Genomic DNA, 19674 nt, shown 5'->3' on the forward strand with positions numbered 1-19674 from the left:
GGGCTGCTTTTCATGCAGGGGGCAAAACTGACCTGGTTGTTCTGAATGGAAACCTGAACCAGTTCAAGTACAGGGTCATTCTGGAAGAAACATTGCTTCCATTTGCTCATGCCGCCTTTCAAGGAAACTTTGTCTTCCAAGATGACAATGCAAGGCCTCATCCTGCTCACATGATCCAGCACTTTCTTGCTGACTGTGGTGTAGAGCATATGGAGTGGCCTGCCATGTCCCCAGATATGAATCCGATAGGGAACTTGTGGGCAGAAATAACGCGTCAAATCGACAACTTGGACCAGCAGCCCACCTCTGTGCGTGAATTGCAGCAGACTATTGTCACTGCATGGCAAGCGATTCCTGTCCAAACCTTGGCAAATCTCATGAACAGCATGCCTCGACGTGTACATGCTCTCCTGAATGCTCGTGGGGGTTACACGAAGTACTGAACTGTAATTTTACTGTCCGTAATCCCAGTCATAATTTAGCTTTTGTTTTTGTTGAATTTTTTTTTGGCTAATGTGCAAAATAAAGAGATACTTCTGGAAAACGTACAGAAGTTTAACACAGTACTGTCCGTGAATTGAGTTCGATATCAGTTTCCATCACTTTCAAGGATAAATTTATTTGCTTCGAAATGTCAAATGTGGTTTTTGTTTCTTTTAAAGGTAACATTAACAAAATGTAGAATAATTTCAACATAATTCCAATGAACTTTTGGTTCTAAGTCATCTTGAAAAGTAAGTTCACCCCCACAAAAAAAATATTCCATATTAAATGCCAAGTCTGTATATTGCAAAATAATCTCGCGGTAGCCATTCAGAAAAGTGTGAAATTGCTTTGGAAGTGACAGCACCTGGTGAAAATGTCTCGTGATGAAAGTGGGCATTTAATCTGCATGTTTGCTGTTTTTTGTTTTCAAGATCCCTTCTACCTCTGGGACAAACTCATTGATGTGCAATGGCCTGATCCTGGAGAAGTCGCCATGGTAAGCATTGTGTTTGAATGGCTGTGCACAGCTGATGTCAGTGATCAGCTAATGTGGAACCACAAATTAGGTTTCGACTTCTGTTTAGACAAGTTCTGGGCCAACAGGGTCAAAACATTTATGAATATGGAGCCCTGCTGATGATCTGGACAGTCAGAAACAGATAGCTCGATTGCGTACAAGTTAATAAGGTTCCTACTTTATTAAACAACTATTTCAAGGTTCGCAATTGAAGATAAAGTTGACTGCAGGACGTTGTCAAATTAGCATCATTTGAACATCTTTGAAATGTTCATGTCATGCATCAGGAATAGCCATTACTGTTAAAACAAATAAAATTGGTGGGTCCAATTGGGAGTAGGTTCTATTAAAGTATCACCCTCCCCTAAAAAGTCCCATACTTGTCCTGCTTCATCATAAACCCCTCTCGCTTGTTGTCCTTCGTCATCCCTTAATACACTACAGATGTTCCATTTACTCTAAAAAAAATTTATGTTGAAGGCTTCAGTCACGGACTGGACAATTCTGCAGTAACGGAATTGTAATTCAGAGAAATTTTGCCATAATTTTACATGCTATGGATTTGTCTTAAGGTCTGAGTAACAAAACTTTTATAAGGTCAGGTGATACCCCCGTTATCATATCAAAATAAAAAATTGGATACCTCTTGTATGTGGAAGGCTCTAAGATCAAAAGAATGTTAACGGTATTGCATCAGAAAATTGGGCATAATTTTTCCCTCAACTTTCAAAAGAATTTCGATTGAATCGTTAACACATTGGCCAAAGTTTGATCCTGATATTTATTACCTTTGGTGTGAACTCTGCCCTGGCAGGCATTTTTAGGGTTATGTTTTTACTGATACCTCACACTTGACATTTTTCAAAAAAAAAGGCAGTGGTAATGGAATTACGTCTTCTGAAAATTTACATGAAGAATGCCAATTCTTGAAGATCAGATAACCTGAAATTGCTGTGTAAGCACTTCATACGTCACCAACTTTAATTTCAACTATAATACAAGTCACTTGTTTGTCAAATTTAAAAGAGGGCGATTTACCTACTAAACATTATACCTTCGTAAAAACATGAAATTTATAAGCAATCAAAAGTGCTTTTCTCCAATGTAAAAGGACCTGGACCAATGTAAAATAATAGCGACACCACGATTGTAAGCAATCAAAAGTGGGTGGTGAACAAATACAAGTCAATCTTTGCTTATATGGTCATTGACTTCAAATTCTGTAGTTCTGACACTATGTTGGTTGGAACATCCTTTACTGTATATCAAACTATCTAATATGCATGGTAACGAAATTACGCTTACGACTATTGAATACACTGCTTTACAATGCATTATCTTCCATATTTAGTCAAAATCAATGCAACTAACATTTTGATCGTGAAACATTACATACACAAATCAACACTATTTTTCATCTCATCTAACATATATCATAAACCTATGCAGGCATGAGGATGAACTCATGTGGAAAAAAAAATAATAATAATTAAAGAACACTGAAATGGAGAGAAAAGAAGGAATGGAGTAAGTTGGGCAAGATAGCCAAAAATGGAGCTAAGCTGCAAGAAAACACTGACATTCTTGGTAAAGAACACCTGAATTCTGAATTCAGGTCTAAACCAGATAATTCTCATGCTTGCCTTTGGTAAGTATAATTTGAAAGAACAGGTTAAATCTGGCTTACAATCAGAGAGTGACAAGTTGAAAATAAATTGTTCAGCGTGAGTACAGAATGGCATATAACAATGCCACTGAACATCTTGTTGCAAGTTGCACATTTATTTGAAGGTTATAGTGCATTTGTGGCTCATTGAGAATAGGTATGATATGAGACCAAGGAAGAGTGTCAATGTCTTGTACTTCAGGCCAAACATACTTTTCAAATGCAGTACGTTTCAAGAAGTTAACTGTAACATCATCCACAGTTTTCAACACTTGGCCAATTAACTTTTTGGAATTTTTATGCCTCTGCCTACAGTCACCCGAGGCATTGTTTTCGGGTTGTCCGTCCGTCCCGGCTAAACCTAATTTTTCTCAGCAACCATATGTCTGATTGAGACGAAACTTTAAGGGTAGGAGTGACACCCATGCAGAATGTTCTATGATAATTGTGATGTCATCGGTCACGTGGCATGGCAGCCATCTTGGATTAAAAACAAGAAGTTAACTGTAACAGTTATTTGAAATGATTTCTCAGAAAAATTTCTCAGAAACCGCTGAATGGAAAAAAATTGAAACTTGGCACATTGTCAAGTACTCCCAATGGGGAACGAAATCATGATAATGATGACATCATAGGTGAAGTGGTATACCAGCCAAAAATGTTTTAATTGAATACCTTATCCTGAAAATCTGGAATTGCATGCACATGATCTATGACCCATTTGTATTGAAATATTAAATTTATGACATCATATGTCACATGGTTTGGCAGCCATCTTGGATAGAAAAATGAACCTTATCCGATCAACATGAAACTTCACAAACATGATTCCCTACCCATACATATGCAGAGTGATGGCATCTACCCATTGTGGGACTATGCAGAGGCATATTGGCGACACAGTTGCATTGTTCTAGTTGTCTTTGGAATACTGAACCAACACCTATTTACAGTCCAAATTTCTATCTTTAACTGCACATCCATTGCTATCCTTCTTCTCCTTGTTGTTAAAATCTCTCCCACCACCGTGCTGGTCATCATTATCATTAGCTCCCTCATTGCTGTCCTGACAACCATCGTTTCCACCATCACCATTGTTCTCGTTATTATCATTGTTGGTACCAACTCCATTCTCATACCTATTGTCATCTTTATCTTGGCTACTTGCATTGTCACCATTATCACCAAACTGCATATCATCAGTGGCACCACCATCACTATTGTCCTGGCTGCTGGCATCATCATTGCCAGATTCATTGTCCTGTTTACCATCATTGCCATGACTATCACTGCTTTCCTTGCTACCATCATCATCATTTACACTGTCATCACAACTCCTGGCATAAGGATAATCATTTGTTGTCGGTTAAATTCAAATATACTCACCAATTTGCTGATGTTCATGGATTTTACAGATGGATACTTGACTCTCTGAGATTATCATGTGCTCTCGGTCTTAAGACAACATTTGGCAGACTAATTACTGCCCTCTGGTTAAATAAAGAAAGCCCTCAGGACTGACACCCTATGGTTGTATATGTATCATAAACACACAAGCAACTAATACTACTACAGCTACATAGCCTCAGAAATAAGTCGTTGTAACTCCGTTACCAATGTAATTCCGATATTTCAAATGTTGGTATTTGAGGCTTTAATTAGGCAGATGAAGGAAAATAATTTACAATCTACTATATAAGAGAGCCGTTGGTCTGTCTGCATGTCGCAATTTTTCCCCAGAGATGGCTGAATGGATCTTCATCAAACTTTCAGAGGTTTATCAGTGAGTGTTTTGTTAGGGTTAGGGTTAGTGTTTTGGGCAAAAAAAAAAACGTTTTTTGGGGATTTTTTTTTTTTTATCGCTCTTTCGTGCCTAAGCCCTTTTGATTACTGACAGTTATATACAAGTACACATTCGTATAAATAAATACAAAACAATTGCAAGACATTCAAACACAAATGATAAAACAATTCCAGAAGCGGTCAAAGTTGGTGGTAAGGCTTCTTGTTCTTCTTCTTCTTCTTCTTCTTCTTCCTGAACGTCGTCATACTTAACTCAGAAACGTGATTAACGGCACATTCACCAGCATATATTCAACGAAAAGGTAAAATGATGATTTGACATTTGTGATTGATTCTGATTTGGATGTAATTGCTTTTCCATTATATTTGCTCTCATTTCAAATATGATAATGTTTCTTTTTCGCTTGAGCAACGCCAGTTACTCCAGCTATAAACGCTTTTATAATTTACACGGGGTACAAATACAAATACAACTTTTGTCTGGGGGGTAACATAGGCTATGTGGCCGTGGCCTTATTTGGGGGTTGTGGGGGCGTAAATTGTCAATGTAAATGTGTACTGTGTAGCGCCACCTGGTGATGGTGGTGGAGGGTATTACAATTTATTTTTTTTACTTGGGTAACACAGCTCTCTTTGCATGGGAAAAAATTTTCCCCTTCCCTCAAACCGCCCCCCTCCCCCAAAACGGAGGAGCCTGTAAAAGCCATCCCCACCCCCCAAAAATATATATGTAGTGTATCTTTCCCCTCCCTCTGCTCTCCCCCTTCCACTCCACCCACTCCCTACCTCACCCCTACCTCTCCTGCTCCCCCCTCCCTCCCCCCCCCCCCCCCCACGCAAAGCCAGGTACTCCTGTTAGTTATATTATAATTCAGCAACAAATAAGCCCAGGAGGAAAACGTATTTCAAATTTCAGTAATGAAATTGCAGCAAAAAAAGGCCAAAAATGGTTATTCCCCTCTGCAAATACCAGATCCAGTTGTGGAAAGTGCTCGTAAGATTCCAGGGTATAACCCTGTAAAATTAACAAATGTACAGAGGAATAAGTTATTGATTCAAGGGTTTATTGAATTTTGTAAGATTCAGTCATGGTTCCCATGCTTCAAGCCCAAAAAGTCCCCAAATTGCAAATCAAATTTTCATGCAAACCAATAAAATTATTGAAAAAAACGGTTTTCTGTTCCTCAAGTAGACATTTGTTCACACAAGACATGTAACTTCATAGAGATTTGATACTTTTAAATTTGCTTTTTTTTGTCTTCTGCCATGCGGAATTGCCCGACTATATAGTCCTCATCGAGGCCAGGCCTGAAATAAAAGAGCTGCATTGATAGAAAAGTGAAGAAAGAGAGAATAGTCTTAAGAGTTTTTGAGGAAGTAAAAAAAAAAAAAACTATTTGAAAAAGGGAAGGTTGTAAATGTTTGGAAAAGAAATAAAAGTTTTTTGTTTGTTTGGAGAAAAAAAAATGTTTGTGTTGTAAATCAAAACTCAGACCTCTTTCAAGTAATGAGGTTTTATTGAACTATATCTCCACTCATCCTACAACACAAAATAAAGCACAATCATTAGCACCACAAAGGAAGCAATCAAAACAAACATCTCCTCCAAGCCCCCCGCAAGCAATTACGTACCTGTTAATCCCGATAGTCTCTTGGCACTAAGGTAACTGCCACGAGACCGAGCGCCGAAGAGTCCGGTCTTATATAAGCTCCCTCAAGGTCGGCCCTCCGACCGAACCTTCTCTTCCAGCTCGAGACATTACATTATATTTCACCACATTCACCTGCCGTTGAAAATCAAGCGAGCAATAAAGCAATAACAAGATAATAGAGCAACCTAACAAACAGCACAACATTCCTACCAACAATCGATTTGGTGGCTCGCACAAACGGCCCGTACGGGTGCGATATATCCCTTCATATCCAGATCCTTCACTGTCCGGGGCGGGAAGTTAGTCCCCTCCAGATAGGTTTCTTTGCGGACTATCTGTCACCGACCGGACTGGCGACCCAAATAACGAAGTATCATCTCCGATCATCTCATTAGCAGACTCTGGCGAATCAAGCGGGCTTCAATCTATCGGGGACCTCTGTGACCCCATTAGTTTTAGTGTCCAGCTCATTGAGTATCTCTTCACTACGGTGTCGGGTCAACACCATAGTTTCTCGCCCATCCTGCAATCTAACATGAGCATATTCCGGGTTGGCTTCTAAAATATGTACTCGGTCTACCAAAGGCACGTACTTGCTCTGCTGGACCGCTCACTTCAGTAGGGCAGGACCTGGCTCAGACAGCCACGAGGGTAGAGGCTGCCCACGAGCACTGCGTCGTTGGTAGCGAAATAAACGCTCGTGGGGGGTTTTGTTCATAGCAGCACAGAGTAGTGCTCTGATGGCATGCAAGGCCTCAGGTAACACTCGCTCCCACGATTGCCGAGGCAAACCGCGCATCTTCAAGCTCATCGTCACTGCTCGCCATACGATCCCATTGTAACGTTCCACCTGGCCATTACCTTGGGGGCTATACGCCGTAGTACGACTGGAGGCTACTTCCCGTTCCTGGAGGTATTGCTTAACTTCCCTAGATAGAAACGCAGTTTCCCGGTCTGAGTGTACTGTTATGTGTTCCTCCCCGACCTCCTAGTCCCGGTATACCTCCGAACCCCGAGAGGAGCCACGGCAGAAAAATATGTTATTTTGTGTCAGTAATCAATAGTGAAACCACACCAATGATTAAAAACGAACAAATGTTGTATTAAAAATCACACACAAGAATAACGGCACAACCAATAGCAATCAAAGTGCACTCAATATATCTTAAGATGGTACCATCAGCTAAAGTAAGATAACTCGCTGCGCTCCCAGTGAATGAAAAATAACACTCCTAAATGTCTCTATAACTCAAAGGTGATCCCCTCCTGCGAGTAGTGATGAGGCGAGTAATGAGGCGTAGGCAAAGCGTAGACAGTCACGTGGTCCAAACCAACAGCAAACTGGTGTCGAAAAGGGAAATCCCAAAGGCGCAATCCAGACGTGCACATTCACAGTTCAATCAGCGAACCGCAACGTAATCTTCAAATGCCGCTATTGCGCACACACATCCCCGGCAGATGACCGGAGGGGGAGAAAAGCTGACGCGGAGCAAAATCTTTTTCAGTGAACGAAGCGCAAGGTTCAAAATGGCCGACGGCTCTGACTTGAGTCGAAGCGACCAGGCGAGGATTTTTCAGAATCTCTTCGCCTAAACCTGACTACGCAGGTTTCTCAATCCTCTAGCGATAACACCTATCGCAGGAAGTTCCTTTCCAGGAAACTCGAAGTTCACTCGCGACGTTCGTTCGATAACGCTCGCTATCAAGCTGGAAGCCACGCGTCTTGTCCGACTTTTCTCGCCACGCCTTCTTTTTTTTCGTCTTCCGGTTCCCGATCCGGCTTCCTGTCTCTTTTAGACATCAACACTTTTAACCTTTGCAAACGATTCATGAACAATAAACCTTTTGAAGACAATAATAGGACATAACATCAGAAATATGTCAAGTGGATGAAAACCACAACAACGGAAGTGACGAATCCATAACAGTACATACACGGGGTAGCCGAACATGAGAAACAGTTGCTGAAGACAGTGTATAACTGTTGTGGATGACATAGTCACGTGAAAAAGTAAGTACACCCCATGTGAAGTTTTGACTTTTTCAACATATTTCAACATACAGCTATTTGATTTTCATTTCAACGATATTGATAGATAAACATGATATAATATAACAAATATCATGAAACATTTACATTTTGTAGTCCATTGTATAATTTAAATAAACATAAATGCAAATTTTGCATGTGGAAAAAGTAAGTACACCCCTACATTTATCATTACTTCAAATACCTAAAATTAGAATCAGGTGCACCAGCTCAGGTGCAAATGATTAGAACATCATTAGAGAGGAGATTGGAGGAACCTGTCTTATTTAAACCTCAGACATTTAGTTTGGTTTGCTCTTTGTTGTTGAAGTGTGTGGCGTCACCATGCCTAGATCAAAAGAGCTCTCTGAGGCCTTCAGAAAGAAGGTTATAGATACCTACGAGTCTGGGAAGGGATTTAAAAAGATCTAACAATTTGAAATCAATAATTTGACTGTCCGGAAGATCATCTACAAGTGGAGAAGATTCCAAACAACTGCCAACTTGTTCAGGCCAGGCCGCCCCAGCAAGTTCAGCCCGAGAGCAGACCGCAAGATGCTGAAATAAGTCTCTAAGAACCCCAGAATGTCAACACGTGACCTGCAGGTAGCTATTGCCACTGTTGATGTCAAAGTGCATGAGTCTACCATTAGAAAGAGGCTGCACAAATTTGATCTACGTGGGAGGTGTGCCAGGAGGAAACCTTTGCTGTCCAGAAAGAACATCAGGGCAAGACTAAAGTTTGCCAATGAAACTAAACTAAAGTTTAGTTTACTAAACTTTACTATTAAAAGTTTACTATTAAAACTAAACTAAACTAAAGTTTGCCAGGCAAAGACCAGCACTTCTGGAACAACGTGCTCTAGACAGAAGAGTCAAAGGTAGAGCTATTTGGCCACAGTACCAGAAGACATGTTTGGCGAAAACCAAATACAGCATTTGACCACAAGCACCTGATACCAACTGTAAAGCATGGTGGTGGAAATATTATGGTTTGGGGCAGCTTTGCTTCATCAGGGCCTGGGCAGCTCACCATCATATAATCCACTATGAATTCTTCATTGTACCAGAGGGTGCTTGAGGATAATGCGAGGCCATCTGTCGGAAAGTTGAAGCTCAACCGAAGGTGGACCTTGCAACATGACAATGACCCTAAACATACCAGTAAATCCACCAAGGAATGGCTGAAAAGAAAGAAATGGAGGGTTCTGGAATGGCCAAGTCAAAGCCCGGATCTAAATACCATCGAGATGTTGTGGGGGGATTTGAAACGAACTGTGCATGCAAGAAACCCCTCAAACATCGCACAGCTGAAAGAATTCTGCATGGAGGAGTGGGCAAACATTTCTCCCACTCAATGTCAGAGACTGGTAGACAGTTATAAGAAACGCCTACTTGAGGTTGTTTCTGCCAAAGGGGTCAATACCACCTATTAGAGCCAAGGGTGTACTTACTTTTTCCACATGTGAAATTTGCATTTATGTTTATTTAAATTATACAATGGACTACAAAATGTAAATGTTTCATGATATTTGTTGTATTATATCACCTTTATTGATCAATATTGCTGAAATGAAGATCAAATAGCTGTATGTTGAAATATGTTGAAAAAGTCAAAACTTTACATGGGGTGTACTTACTTTTTCACGTGACTGTATAATTGTCCGTTCGCGTTACACTGAAGAGCTGCCTGCCGGGTTTCGTCCGCTGGACCGGAGCCGGATTGGAGCCTGGACGCGTTGGTGACCATCAACCTCTTCCACCCTACCATCTACAATCCCCGTGTGAGTGTCTGTATGTGAGATGGGCCCGTTTGTCCAGGGAATAAGATAAGACTGTTTAAGGCTGCCCTGTGTAACTGCTTCTTCCTCTTCCTTGTACATTCCCTTCTTTCGTTTCCTCTTCTCCTTCTTGTACATTTGTAATAAATTGCTTTGTTTTTCCTATTTTCTTTGTTTCCTCTCCATCAGATCGCATCAGTCTTTTCTCCAATTGGGTAAGCGTGGCACGATCGCAACCGCTATAATCGGGTTACTTAGGCAGTTAAGACCGAAAAATAGGGCGTATCGTTCATTTTTTCAGGAAAGCACCAAATTTGGCACAGATGTAGTATGGACCTATACAATTGTTTTCCTGGGGGGGCGCCCAAAAATTCAGAACCCCTGGTGGCCACCATATTGAATTTCAACATGACCGCCCTCTGTGACCTATTTCCCTCAATAACTTCTATACTATGAGTGATAACACCACAGTTCCAGTATCTTACCCCATGTTTTCATGGTCTCTGAATCCAATGGGATCAATTGCATAAAGATTGGCATCCATCATCTTTAATTTCAAGATGGCCACCATGGTGTTTCCATTTTCCTTGAATCTCTCATAGTATTTTAGGTAAAATTTCAATTCCAAGTGATACACATTGTTTTATTGGTCTCTGATAACAATGGAATGGTATTAATTAATCAAAGTTACACACAGTTGCAGTTTTAACTTAAAATATTGTGGGCACTTGAAAGGTGGAGGCTCTCGCACAGACGCGTAGTACTACAAGCACTGTCCATCGCAGTCACACAGTGATGTGCAGGGCAGATTTGCCCTGGAGCATTTACAGTTGCCTTTACAGGCCGACTTACAATGGCAGCTTGTAAGCTCTGAACATGCCTCCTGTATCAGTGGTCCAAATTGGTGTCCAAGAAGTCCCTATATTCATCCCGCCCCAATCAGCTGATGATGGAAGTTCTGGGTGGGGCACAAGTGCCTGACTCCATACGTGTCCAGCCTGAAAACATGCACGTTTTAGGTGTTGTTCGAAGGCGTCTGCTGTTGGGGGAATGTGATCAATTGTTCTTGCCTTCTTCGTGAACAAGTGTCGGCGCATGTCATTCACTGTCTTTATCTCGGTAGTCCGGTCATAGAGGATGGCAACATATCTTTCTATGCTCTGTAGTTCCATAGTAATAGCATCCACAGATGGCCTATAAGCGAGAGCATGAAAGGTCTGCATGATGCTGGGGTATGCCTCCCAAGCGTTCCAGGCTGTCTTTTTCCCAATTTGGGCAAAAAAATGACAGTGTCGCAGCCAGTGAAGGCATGAAATAATGGCAAAGACTCGGACTTCCTGCGGCCAAGGCCGGTGGCAATTTTATGGATGGCAAGATAGCGGTAGCTTTTACCAGTGCCAATGGCAATCAAAAGTTCCTCCACACCGTGTGACTGGTAGGTAAAGTAGTGTGCTATTGCCAAGACCACAATACAAGACCAAGACCACTCATAGTATAGACGTTATTGAGGGAAATAGGTCACAGAGGGTGGTCATGTTGAAATTCAAATATGGCGGCCACCAGGGGTTCTGAATTTTTGGGCGCCCCTCAGGAAAACAATTGTATAGGTCCATACTACATCTGTGCCAAATTTGGTGTTTTCCTGAAAAAATGAACGATGCTTCCTCTTAACTGCTCTGCTAGGTCTAGTAGTGGGGCAACCTAGCATAACAATTGTGCATTTTGTGAGGAAAGCACCAAATTTGGCACACTAGTAGACTATCCTATTATGAACAGATTTGGATATTGGGCCATCTCAAATTCAGCCACTGATGGCTGTGGCAGCCATTTTCCAAAATGACACCTTCAGCTTGTTCTGACGAATTGCATCATCAATTGGCTTGGTCCTTTCCACCAGGCATTCTCTGGTGAAAGCCTGGAACTGCTCTTGGCCAATCTTCTTCACATTCGTGACAGTCTCAACTGCAGCAGGACCTGCAATTTCCTTTGTGTCAAGGACAACCAGATCCATGCTCTCTTCCTCAAAGGGGTTGCCAAGCTCTTCTATGACGCTGACAAGGGCGCGGACATCCTTGGCGAAAGAGGTCTGCACACTTGGTGTCTGATCGTGACGACGTGTGTCTTCTCGCCTCCCCCAGTGTTGATGGCCATCTTGGAACTCTTCTATGGCCCTGGCAACTTCTGGCCCGGCAATCATCCAACGCCGCAGGGCATTTGGGTTGTCAGTGAGGCCGCGACTGCTCCACCATCTCCTTTGATGCAGGCGTTATTCTGTTCATGCGCCTGGTCGATTGGGATCGAAGAGAACACCTTCTTCGTCTTCTGTACAGTGAAGTTGCCAGCCCAGAATTCTCTGGCTACATCTGGGTGCTTCATTGGGAGTGCAACCATGTCCCTCAGTTGAACAGGGACCCACCTGGCATAGTGTGTGTGGTCTAAGGCATGGAACCATGGGACCATTTCCGTCAAGGCATCAAGGTACATCGTGAATGAAGCCTGCCACAGAGAACGCACATAGACCAGTACCAACATCTCTAGTTCCAGCACAGTTGCCCAGTACTGAAAGTTGGGAATGTCTTCTCCTCTCTGGTGACACCAGTCTTCGAACTCAGGCAGGTCTTCTGCATCATCAGCATATGTCATACAGTGGCGTTCATACGCACGGTGTTGCAGGATGTGCAGTGCCGCTGCAGTGATTTGATGAGCTCTTCTTGTGCGGGTGACGTGGGCAGCTCGCAGGAAGGAGTCAGCCGTCCCTGGCGTTGCAATCTCAGCTTGCAAATCTGCAAAATCTGCAAATCTTGCAAAAATCAAATCTCTGAATCTGAGATGGCCCAATATCCAGATCTTTTCATAATATGATAGTCTACTAGTGTGCCAAATTTGGTGCTTTCCTCACAAAATGCACAATTGTTATGCTATATTTAGCTTAGCTGCCGGACTATAGTCCTTGTTAATGGCCCGAATCGCGGCTCGCTTCACTCGGCGTGTCCACTAATGCCGTGGTTCGGGCGGGAGTTATTTCCTTGCTTCACGGTCGGTGTTAGTAATTAGGTATTAGGACTAAGTCGACCAATAACCCTATTTAATACCGACCGGAAGGAATGTTGTAACTTCCAGGACTCGCGTCGGCCAGATAAAAGGACAAGGGGATTAACCCCCCTTGATAAGGGGAGAGCCGATGTTCGAGATCCGCAACAATTGGTAGTCAGGAGTTGGGATTTGGAACTTGGGACTAAATTTTTTAGACCAAATTTTGGACACCAATTTTGCACATTGGCCGCAACAATTGGTGTCCGGGAGTGGGATTTGGACCTGAACCAAATTTTTATATTTTGGACCAAATTTGGTCAAAATTACAAGCGGCCGAAATTTTATTAACATCTAAATTTTGAATCGTGCCATGGATAGCCAAGGTGATCGGATGCCGGTGGGGGTAGATGAAGAGGGGTTAGAGCTCACCCACGACCCCCGGGAAGAAGTGAGACAATTGGAAGGAATGGAGGAGGAAATTGAAGAAAGTGCGGCAGTGGGGGTTGCAGGAGAACAAAATGGCGGCGCCACACACATGGCGACGAGGGCTGCGCCTGCTGCGCAAATGGGGGTGGCCGACATGCAAGCCTTCATGGCACAATTCATGGCGGAAATACAAAAAAAGAACGACAGTATTGACAAGATGGGAGAACAATTGGAACGAATGGAAAACAGAATGGGGGAGCGATTGGGAAGTCAAATTTGGGGGTTAGAAAGCAAATTGGGGGGATTAGAGAGCAAATTAGGGGGCAATTTGGAGGACATGGGTGGCCAAGCCAGAGAAATGAAGGACGGGTTAGCGGGGTTGGAAAACAGGATGGCCACCCAGGAGAACCAAATGAAAGGAATGAAGGACGGGTTGACGGGGTTTGGAAACGGAATAGGTGGCCAGATAAAAGAATTTGAGAAGGAAATAGCCCGCAGGTCAAGCGGGAAAGGCACATGGGTATGCGACGGGGTAACGCAACTTGAGAAGCGTGGGGAAAGCGAGTTGGAGCAAAGCGAAGTCACGTGGACTGGAATAGAAATCGCGACACGGGGAATAGAAAAGCCGACGACCGCCGAATTAAAAAATTTCATTTTATTAGCGCCAGCGGTCGTCGAGGAAAAAGAGGACATAATCCTAATGGAAATTGGGGTGGAAAAGCCGGCAGAGGTCGTACATGAATTGAGGGAAGAGATGGAAATTGTACAAAGTCTGTGTTCACATCATGATGTCGTGCTGCCTAATTCCAATGAAAGTTTGCAGCTGCGTGTGGAGAGGAGGATCCCAAAGGTAAGCCGGGCTGTATATGGCGCGAAAAGGTTTGGCGCGAAGGGATTTTTCATGCGTTTGGGATCTCGCTTCGCTTGGCGTGTACACTAACGCCGTGGTTCGGGCGGGAGTTATTTCCTTGCTTCACGCTCGGTGTTAGTAATTAGGTATTAGGACAAAGTCGACCAATAACCCTATTTAATACCAAACCGGAAGGAACGTTGTAACTTCCAGGACTCGCGTAGGCCAGATAAAAGGACAAGGGGATTAACCCCCCCCCCCCCCCCTTGATGAGGGGAGAGCCTGAGATCCGCAATATATATAATTCCGCCTGAGATCAAACGTCTGAGATCTGCAATATATATATGTATGTATGTATATATATATATATATATATATATATATATTGTTACGGACACGACTTAGATGTTGCTTGACCGAGCGGAATGGCCGCCGTGTTCGCACAAGTTACCCGATTCCACTCGAACGTTGACTAAGTCGCGCTATGCTAGATCAATGAAGGAAAGGACACAACGGCTGGATTAAATGACGCGACACCAGGGGTACAGTTCTTAAGACCTCCGGAGGAGGTTATAATATGGGATTTGCAGAACGTTTAGATTACACTGACGAGAGGTACAGCATAGAAAGGTGGGCACTTAAACACGGTCTTATCTTAGCCCCGACAGACCACAGATAAACGGGACAAGACTGACTCACATAGGGATTGATGGCAAGGAAGGGCAGAATCGATGGCTCAAGGTGCACCTTGGCTCAGGGGCAGAATCGACCCGGTCCGGTCCAGAGATGCGGGAGGTATCTCTCAGCGCTAGGAGGGGACGTTCTTTCTCCAAGCTGGGGGCGCATCTGACGTCACCTCCGGTAAGTGGCTGCGTATATCCAGCGGGGAGTGACGCCCTCGGCTCGTTAGCTCCGCCCCAGATGGAATCGGCCCGCCGCTTCTTATTGGGTGCAGGGGGGGTTACCGGGCTCCGCCCTTGACGAGGAGCTGACAGTCAGCCCCTTCGTGGTAACCCCGTCGGAGCACATGGGCAATGGCGGCTAACCAAGCCGGAGTGAGGACGCCCACTCCCCGCCGCGCCGCCCCCGCTGTGGTTGTAGTTGTTGTTGTTGTTGTAGTTCCATGAGATGATGGGAGGATGCGGAGATGAGGTTGTGGGGAGGTATTGGGAGGTCCTAAACTCACTACTGGTGCCATACAATCACATTCTGGTGCAACGAAGAGTCAGAATTAATGGAAACGAGTCCTTAACTGACATAGACTAAGAATAACTAGCAAGATGTCCTATAGTTGTCTACGTGAGATGCGGTGAACCTGGGCACGACATTTAATGGGGGAAAAAGGGGAAGGTCGGGGCTACAGAGTGTTGTTTACAGACAATGGGACTAGGGAATGGGGGATTGGGGATAGTTTGGGAGTATTGGGGAAATAGGGGAATATTTACAAGCGGATATGGATGGAGGCCAAATCCCATATCCGCAACAATATGTATATATATGTATATATATGTATATATATGTATATATATGTATATATATGTATATATATGTATATATGTATATATATGTATATATGTATGTATATGTATATATATATATGTATGTATATATATATATGTATATTGTTGCGAATATGGAATTTGGCCTCCATATCCGCTTGTAAATATTCCCCTATTTTCCCCAATACTCCCCAACTATCCCCAATCCCCCATTCCCTAGTCCCATTGTCTGTAAACAACAATCAGTAGAGCCGACCTTCCCCTTATTCCCCCATTAAATGTCGTGCCCAGGTCCACCGCACCACACGTAGACAACTTTCGGACATCTTGCTAGTTATTCTTAGTCTATGTCAGTTAAGGCCTCGTTTCCATTAATTATGACTCTTCGTTGCACCAGAATGTGATTATATGGCATCAGTAGTGAGTTTAGGACCTTTCCCATACCTCCTTCCATCTTCTTCCCCAACCAACTATGGCTGCAGCAACGGAGGGGATGGGGGCGGCGCGGCGGCGCAGGGGGGAGGATGCGTCCTCACACCGGCTCGATTAGCGCCATTGACCACGCGCTCCACGGGGTTACCACGGAGGGGCTGGCTGTCAGCTCCTCCTCAAGGGCGGAGCCTGGTAACCCCCCGCACCCAATCAGAAGGGCGGACCGATTCCATCTGGGGCGGCGCTAGCGGGCCGAGGGCGTGTCACTCCCCGCCGGATATACGTGGCGACTTAGCGGACGTGAAGAGAGATGCGCCCCCAGCTGGAGAAAGAAGGACCTGCGAGCGCTGAAACAGATGCGCCTGAGTTTGGAGAGGCCTGAGAAAGAACGTCACCTCTGAGCGCTGCGACGAGACCTCCCCGCATCTCTGGACCGAACCGTGTACCCTGCTTTGAGCCAAGAGTGCACCTTGAGCCATCGATACCCGCTTTCCTGCCATCAACCCCCGTGTGAGTCAGCCGTTGTCCCGTTTGTCTGTCGTCTGTCCGGGGTTAATATAAGAGTGTGTCTAAGTGCTTGTCTTCCTGTGATATACCTCTAGCCCCTGTAATCTAACCTTTCCTTACGAATATAATTGAGAATCGAAACATTGGTGTCTGTCATTATAACCCAGCCGGGTGTCTTCTTTTTCCTTATTGAGCCAGTGTGGCGCGGCTTCGTCAACGTTCGGGTACAATCGGGTAATTTGTGCGGACACGACGGCCATTCCGCTCGGCCCACCTTAACATCAAAGTCGTGTCTGTAACAATATATATGTATATATATATATGTATATATATATATATATGTATATATATATATATGTATATATATGTATATATATATATGTATGTATATATATGTATATATATTGTTACAGACACGACTTTGATGTTATGGTGGGCCGAGCGGAATGGCCGCCGTGTCCGCACAAGTTACCCGATTATACTCGAACGTTGCCGAGTCGCGCTATGCTAGGTCAATGAAGGAAAAGGACACAACGGCTGGGATTCAAATGACACGACACCAAGGGTTCAATTCTCAAGACCTCCGGAGGAGGTTATATTAGGGCGGAAGGTCAGATTACAACGACAAGAGGGACAGCATAGAAAGACAGGCACTTAGACACACTTATCTTATTCCCTGACAGACGACAGATAAACAGGACAAAAACTGACTCACACGGGGATTGATGGCAAGGAAAGCGGGCAGTCGATGGCTCAAGGTGCACCGTTCTCGGAGGGGGTGCACCGTTCTCGGAGGTACTGCAATACCGGGTCGATGCGTGGAGCTCGCTCAGCGCTTGGAGGTGGTGACTGGCTCTTCTTCAAGCTCGGGGCGCATCTGACGTCACGTCCGGTAAGTGGCCGCGTATATCCGGCGGGGAGTGACACGCCCTCGGCTCGTTAGCTCCGCCCCAGATGGAATCGGCCCGTTGCTTCTCATTGGGTGCGTGCGGGGGGGTTACCGGCTCCGCCCTTGATGAGGGGCTGACAAGGAGCCCCTTCGTGGTAACCCCGTCGGAGCGCATGGTCAATGGCGGCTAACCGAGCCGGTGTGAGGACGCACACTCCCCCGCGCCGCGCCGTTGTTGTAGTTGTTGTTGTAGTTGTTGTTGTTGTAGTTGTTGTTGTTGTTGTTGTTGTTGTAGTTGTTGTTGTTGTAGTTGTTGTTTGGGGAAGAAGATGGGAGGAGGTATGGGAAGGTCCTAAACTCACTACTGGTGCCATATAATCACATTCTGGTGCAACGAAGAGTCAGAATTAATGGAAACGAGTCCTTAACTGACATAGACTAAGAATAACTAGCAAGATGTCCGAAAGTTGTCTACGTGAGATGCGGTGGACCTGGGCACGACATTCAATGGGGGAAAAAGGGGAAGGTCGGTTCTACAGAGTGTTATTTACAGGCAATGGGACTAGGGAATGGGGGATTGGGGATAGTTGGGGAGTATTGGGGAAATAGGGGAGTATTTACAAGCGGATATTGAGGCCAAGTCCCATATCCGCAACATTGCACCCTTCTCTACCCTCGGGACGTCCCGACCCGATAAATTTTTACCTACTTTAGTGTGGCACTCAGATGTAGTTCCCTCTACTATTAACTCTACCCTGAGTGCGACAGTTTTACAGATATTCACAAATGAGTAAATATGTCCCCCTGCGACGTTGCACCCTTCTCCTCACAGAAACACACCCACAGGATAACCGAATTGCGGAAAGAATCCTCAAACTAAACATACAGCCGGTAGGGAGCATTATTTACAAGACTACGCTGATATTTACACTACGATCCAGGACCTGTTTTTGGAGGAACACATGCAGATGTTATGCATAGAGAGAGCACGCATGCCAGCATCGATACACCAACCCACGAGTGCTCTGTGGCCTACGGCCTTTAATAATGTGCAGAGCACCCCTTCCCAGCACCAAAAGCACCACCCCATCACACAGTCAGCACCATCCGGTGCACCAATAAAATGTTTAGTGATCATTGTGTGGTGTCGCAGCCGGCCGATGTTCTGCCGCTGGTCTTGCCTTCATGTGGTGCTCTTGGCCTTCTTACTGCTTTCACAAAAATAAAGAAAGGCGCCAACCGCGTCCATTTCTTTATTGTGGCCGTCAGGGGGCCAACTGTTAGTGGTTCACCTTGTATGGCATAGGTGCCACGTTGACCCATAGGTCCATCCATGGGTGGTGCTTGGCCGCATAAGAACTGCGGTCCATGGTGGGTGGCCACAAACATTGCGGTCCATATGGTGTATCGATCCAGGCAGCAAGCAGCGAAAGTGCAGGCCCACAACTGCGAAGCCAGCACCTCTCTCTCCTCTCTCTCTCTGCCCCAAAGCCAGATCCTCGGAGGTGGGAGACAAAAGAAATAGACAAGTGAGTAAGGTGGTAAGGGCGCAAAAGTGCACGCAATACAAGGTGATGCACACTGGGGGCACATGGGAACCAGGTGAGACAGGTACGTTCCTACCGTACGCCCCCCCCCCCCCCACCAGGTAACCTACATGGCCCCTCCCTTACCCCTTACTGTATCCACACAACACAACACTACCCATAAACATCTATTTTACCAATCAACAAACGTCCCTACTGTCTTCCCCGTTCCTCCCATAAACCAAATTCGTCTTCTCTCCCTCCTAACCAATCAAATTTGCTATTTCCAACTCTCATCAAAATTTGCCATCTCCAACTCAACATCAAAATTTGCCATCACCAATTCATCATCAGTCCCTCCTAGGGAGGGAGAGATGGAATCACCCCAATGTCTCATCCACGTCGTGATGCGTCTCACAAATCCACAGCAATCTCATTTCCTGCAACAAAACAAAGAAAACACAGGTGTGGAGTCATCATCATCACCACAGGCAAGTGGCTGCGTATGGTGCGACAGGTTCATCAATCCTAACTATCTCCTAAATGACTTTAACAACTTTACATTACCCGGGGTCTTT

The 19674-nt window shown here is 44.6% G+C and overlaps 1 protein-coding gene across 5 annotated transcripts in view; it reads left to right on the top strand.

Annotated features, from left to right (window-relative positions):
• Positions 1 to 19674, top strand: part of LOC137426911 (putative RNA-binding protein 46) — an 83097-nt gene that overhangs the window by 47718 nt on the left and 15705 nt on the right. For all 5 annotated transcript variants that reach the window (XM_078778873.1, XM_078778870.1, XM_078778869.1 and 2 more), the window contains exon 6: positions 918 to 982. In XM_078778873.1, coding sequence (XP_078634999.1) covers positions 918 to 982 — 65 coding nt within the window. The remainder of the gene's footprint in view (positions 1 to 917; positions 983 to 19674) is intronic.

Source organism: Myxine glutinosa, chromosome 5, assembly GCF_964187855.1.
Source record: "Myxine glutinosa chromosome 5, kmMyxGlut1.1, whole genome shotgun sequence".
Lineage (NCBI taxonomy): Eukaryota > Metazoa > Chordata > Myxini > Myxiniformes > Myxinidae > Myxine > Myxine glutinosa.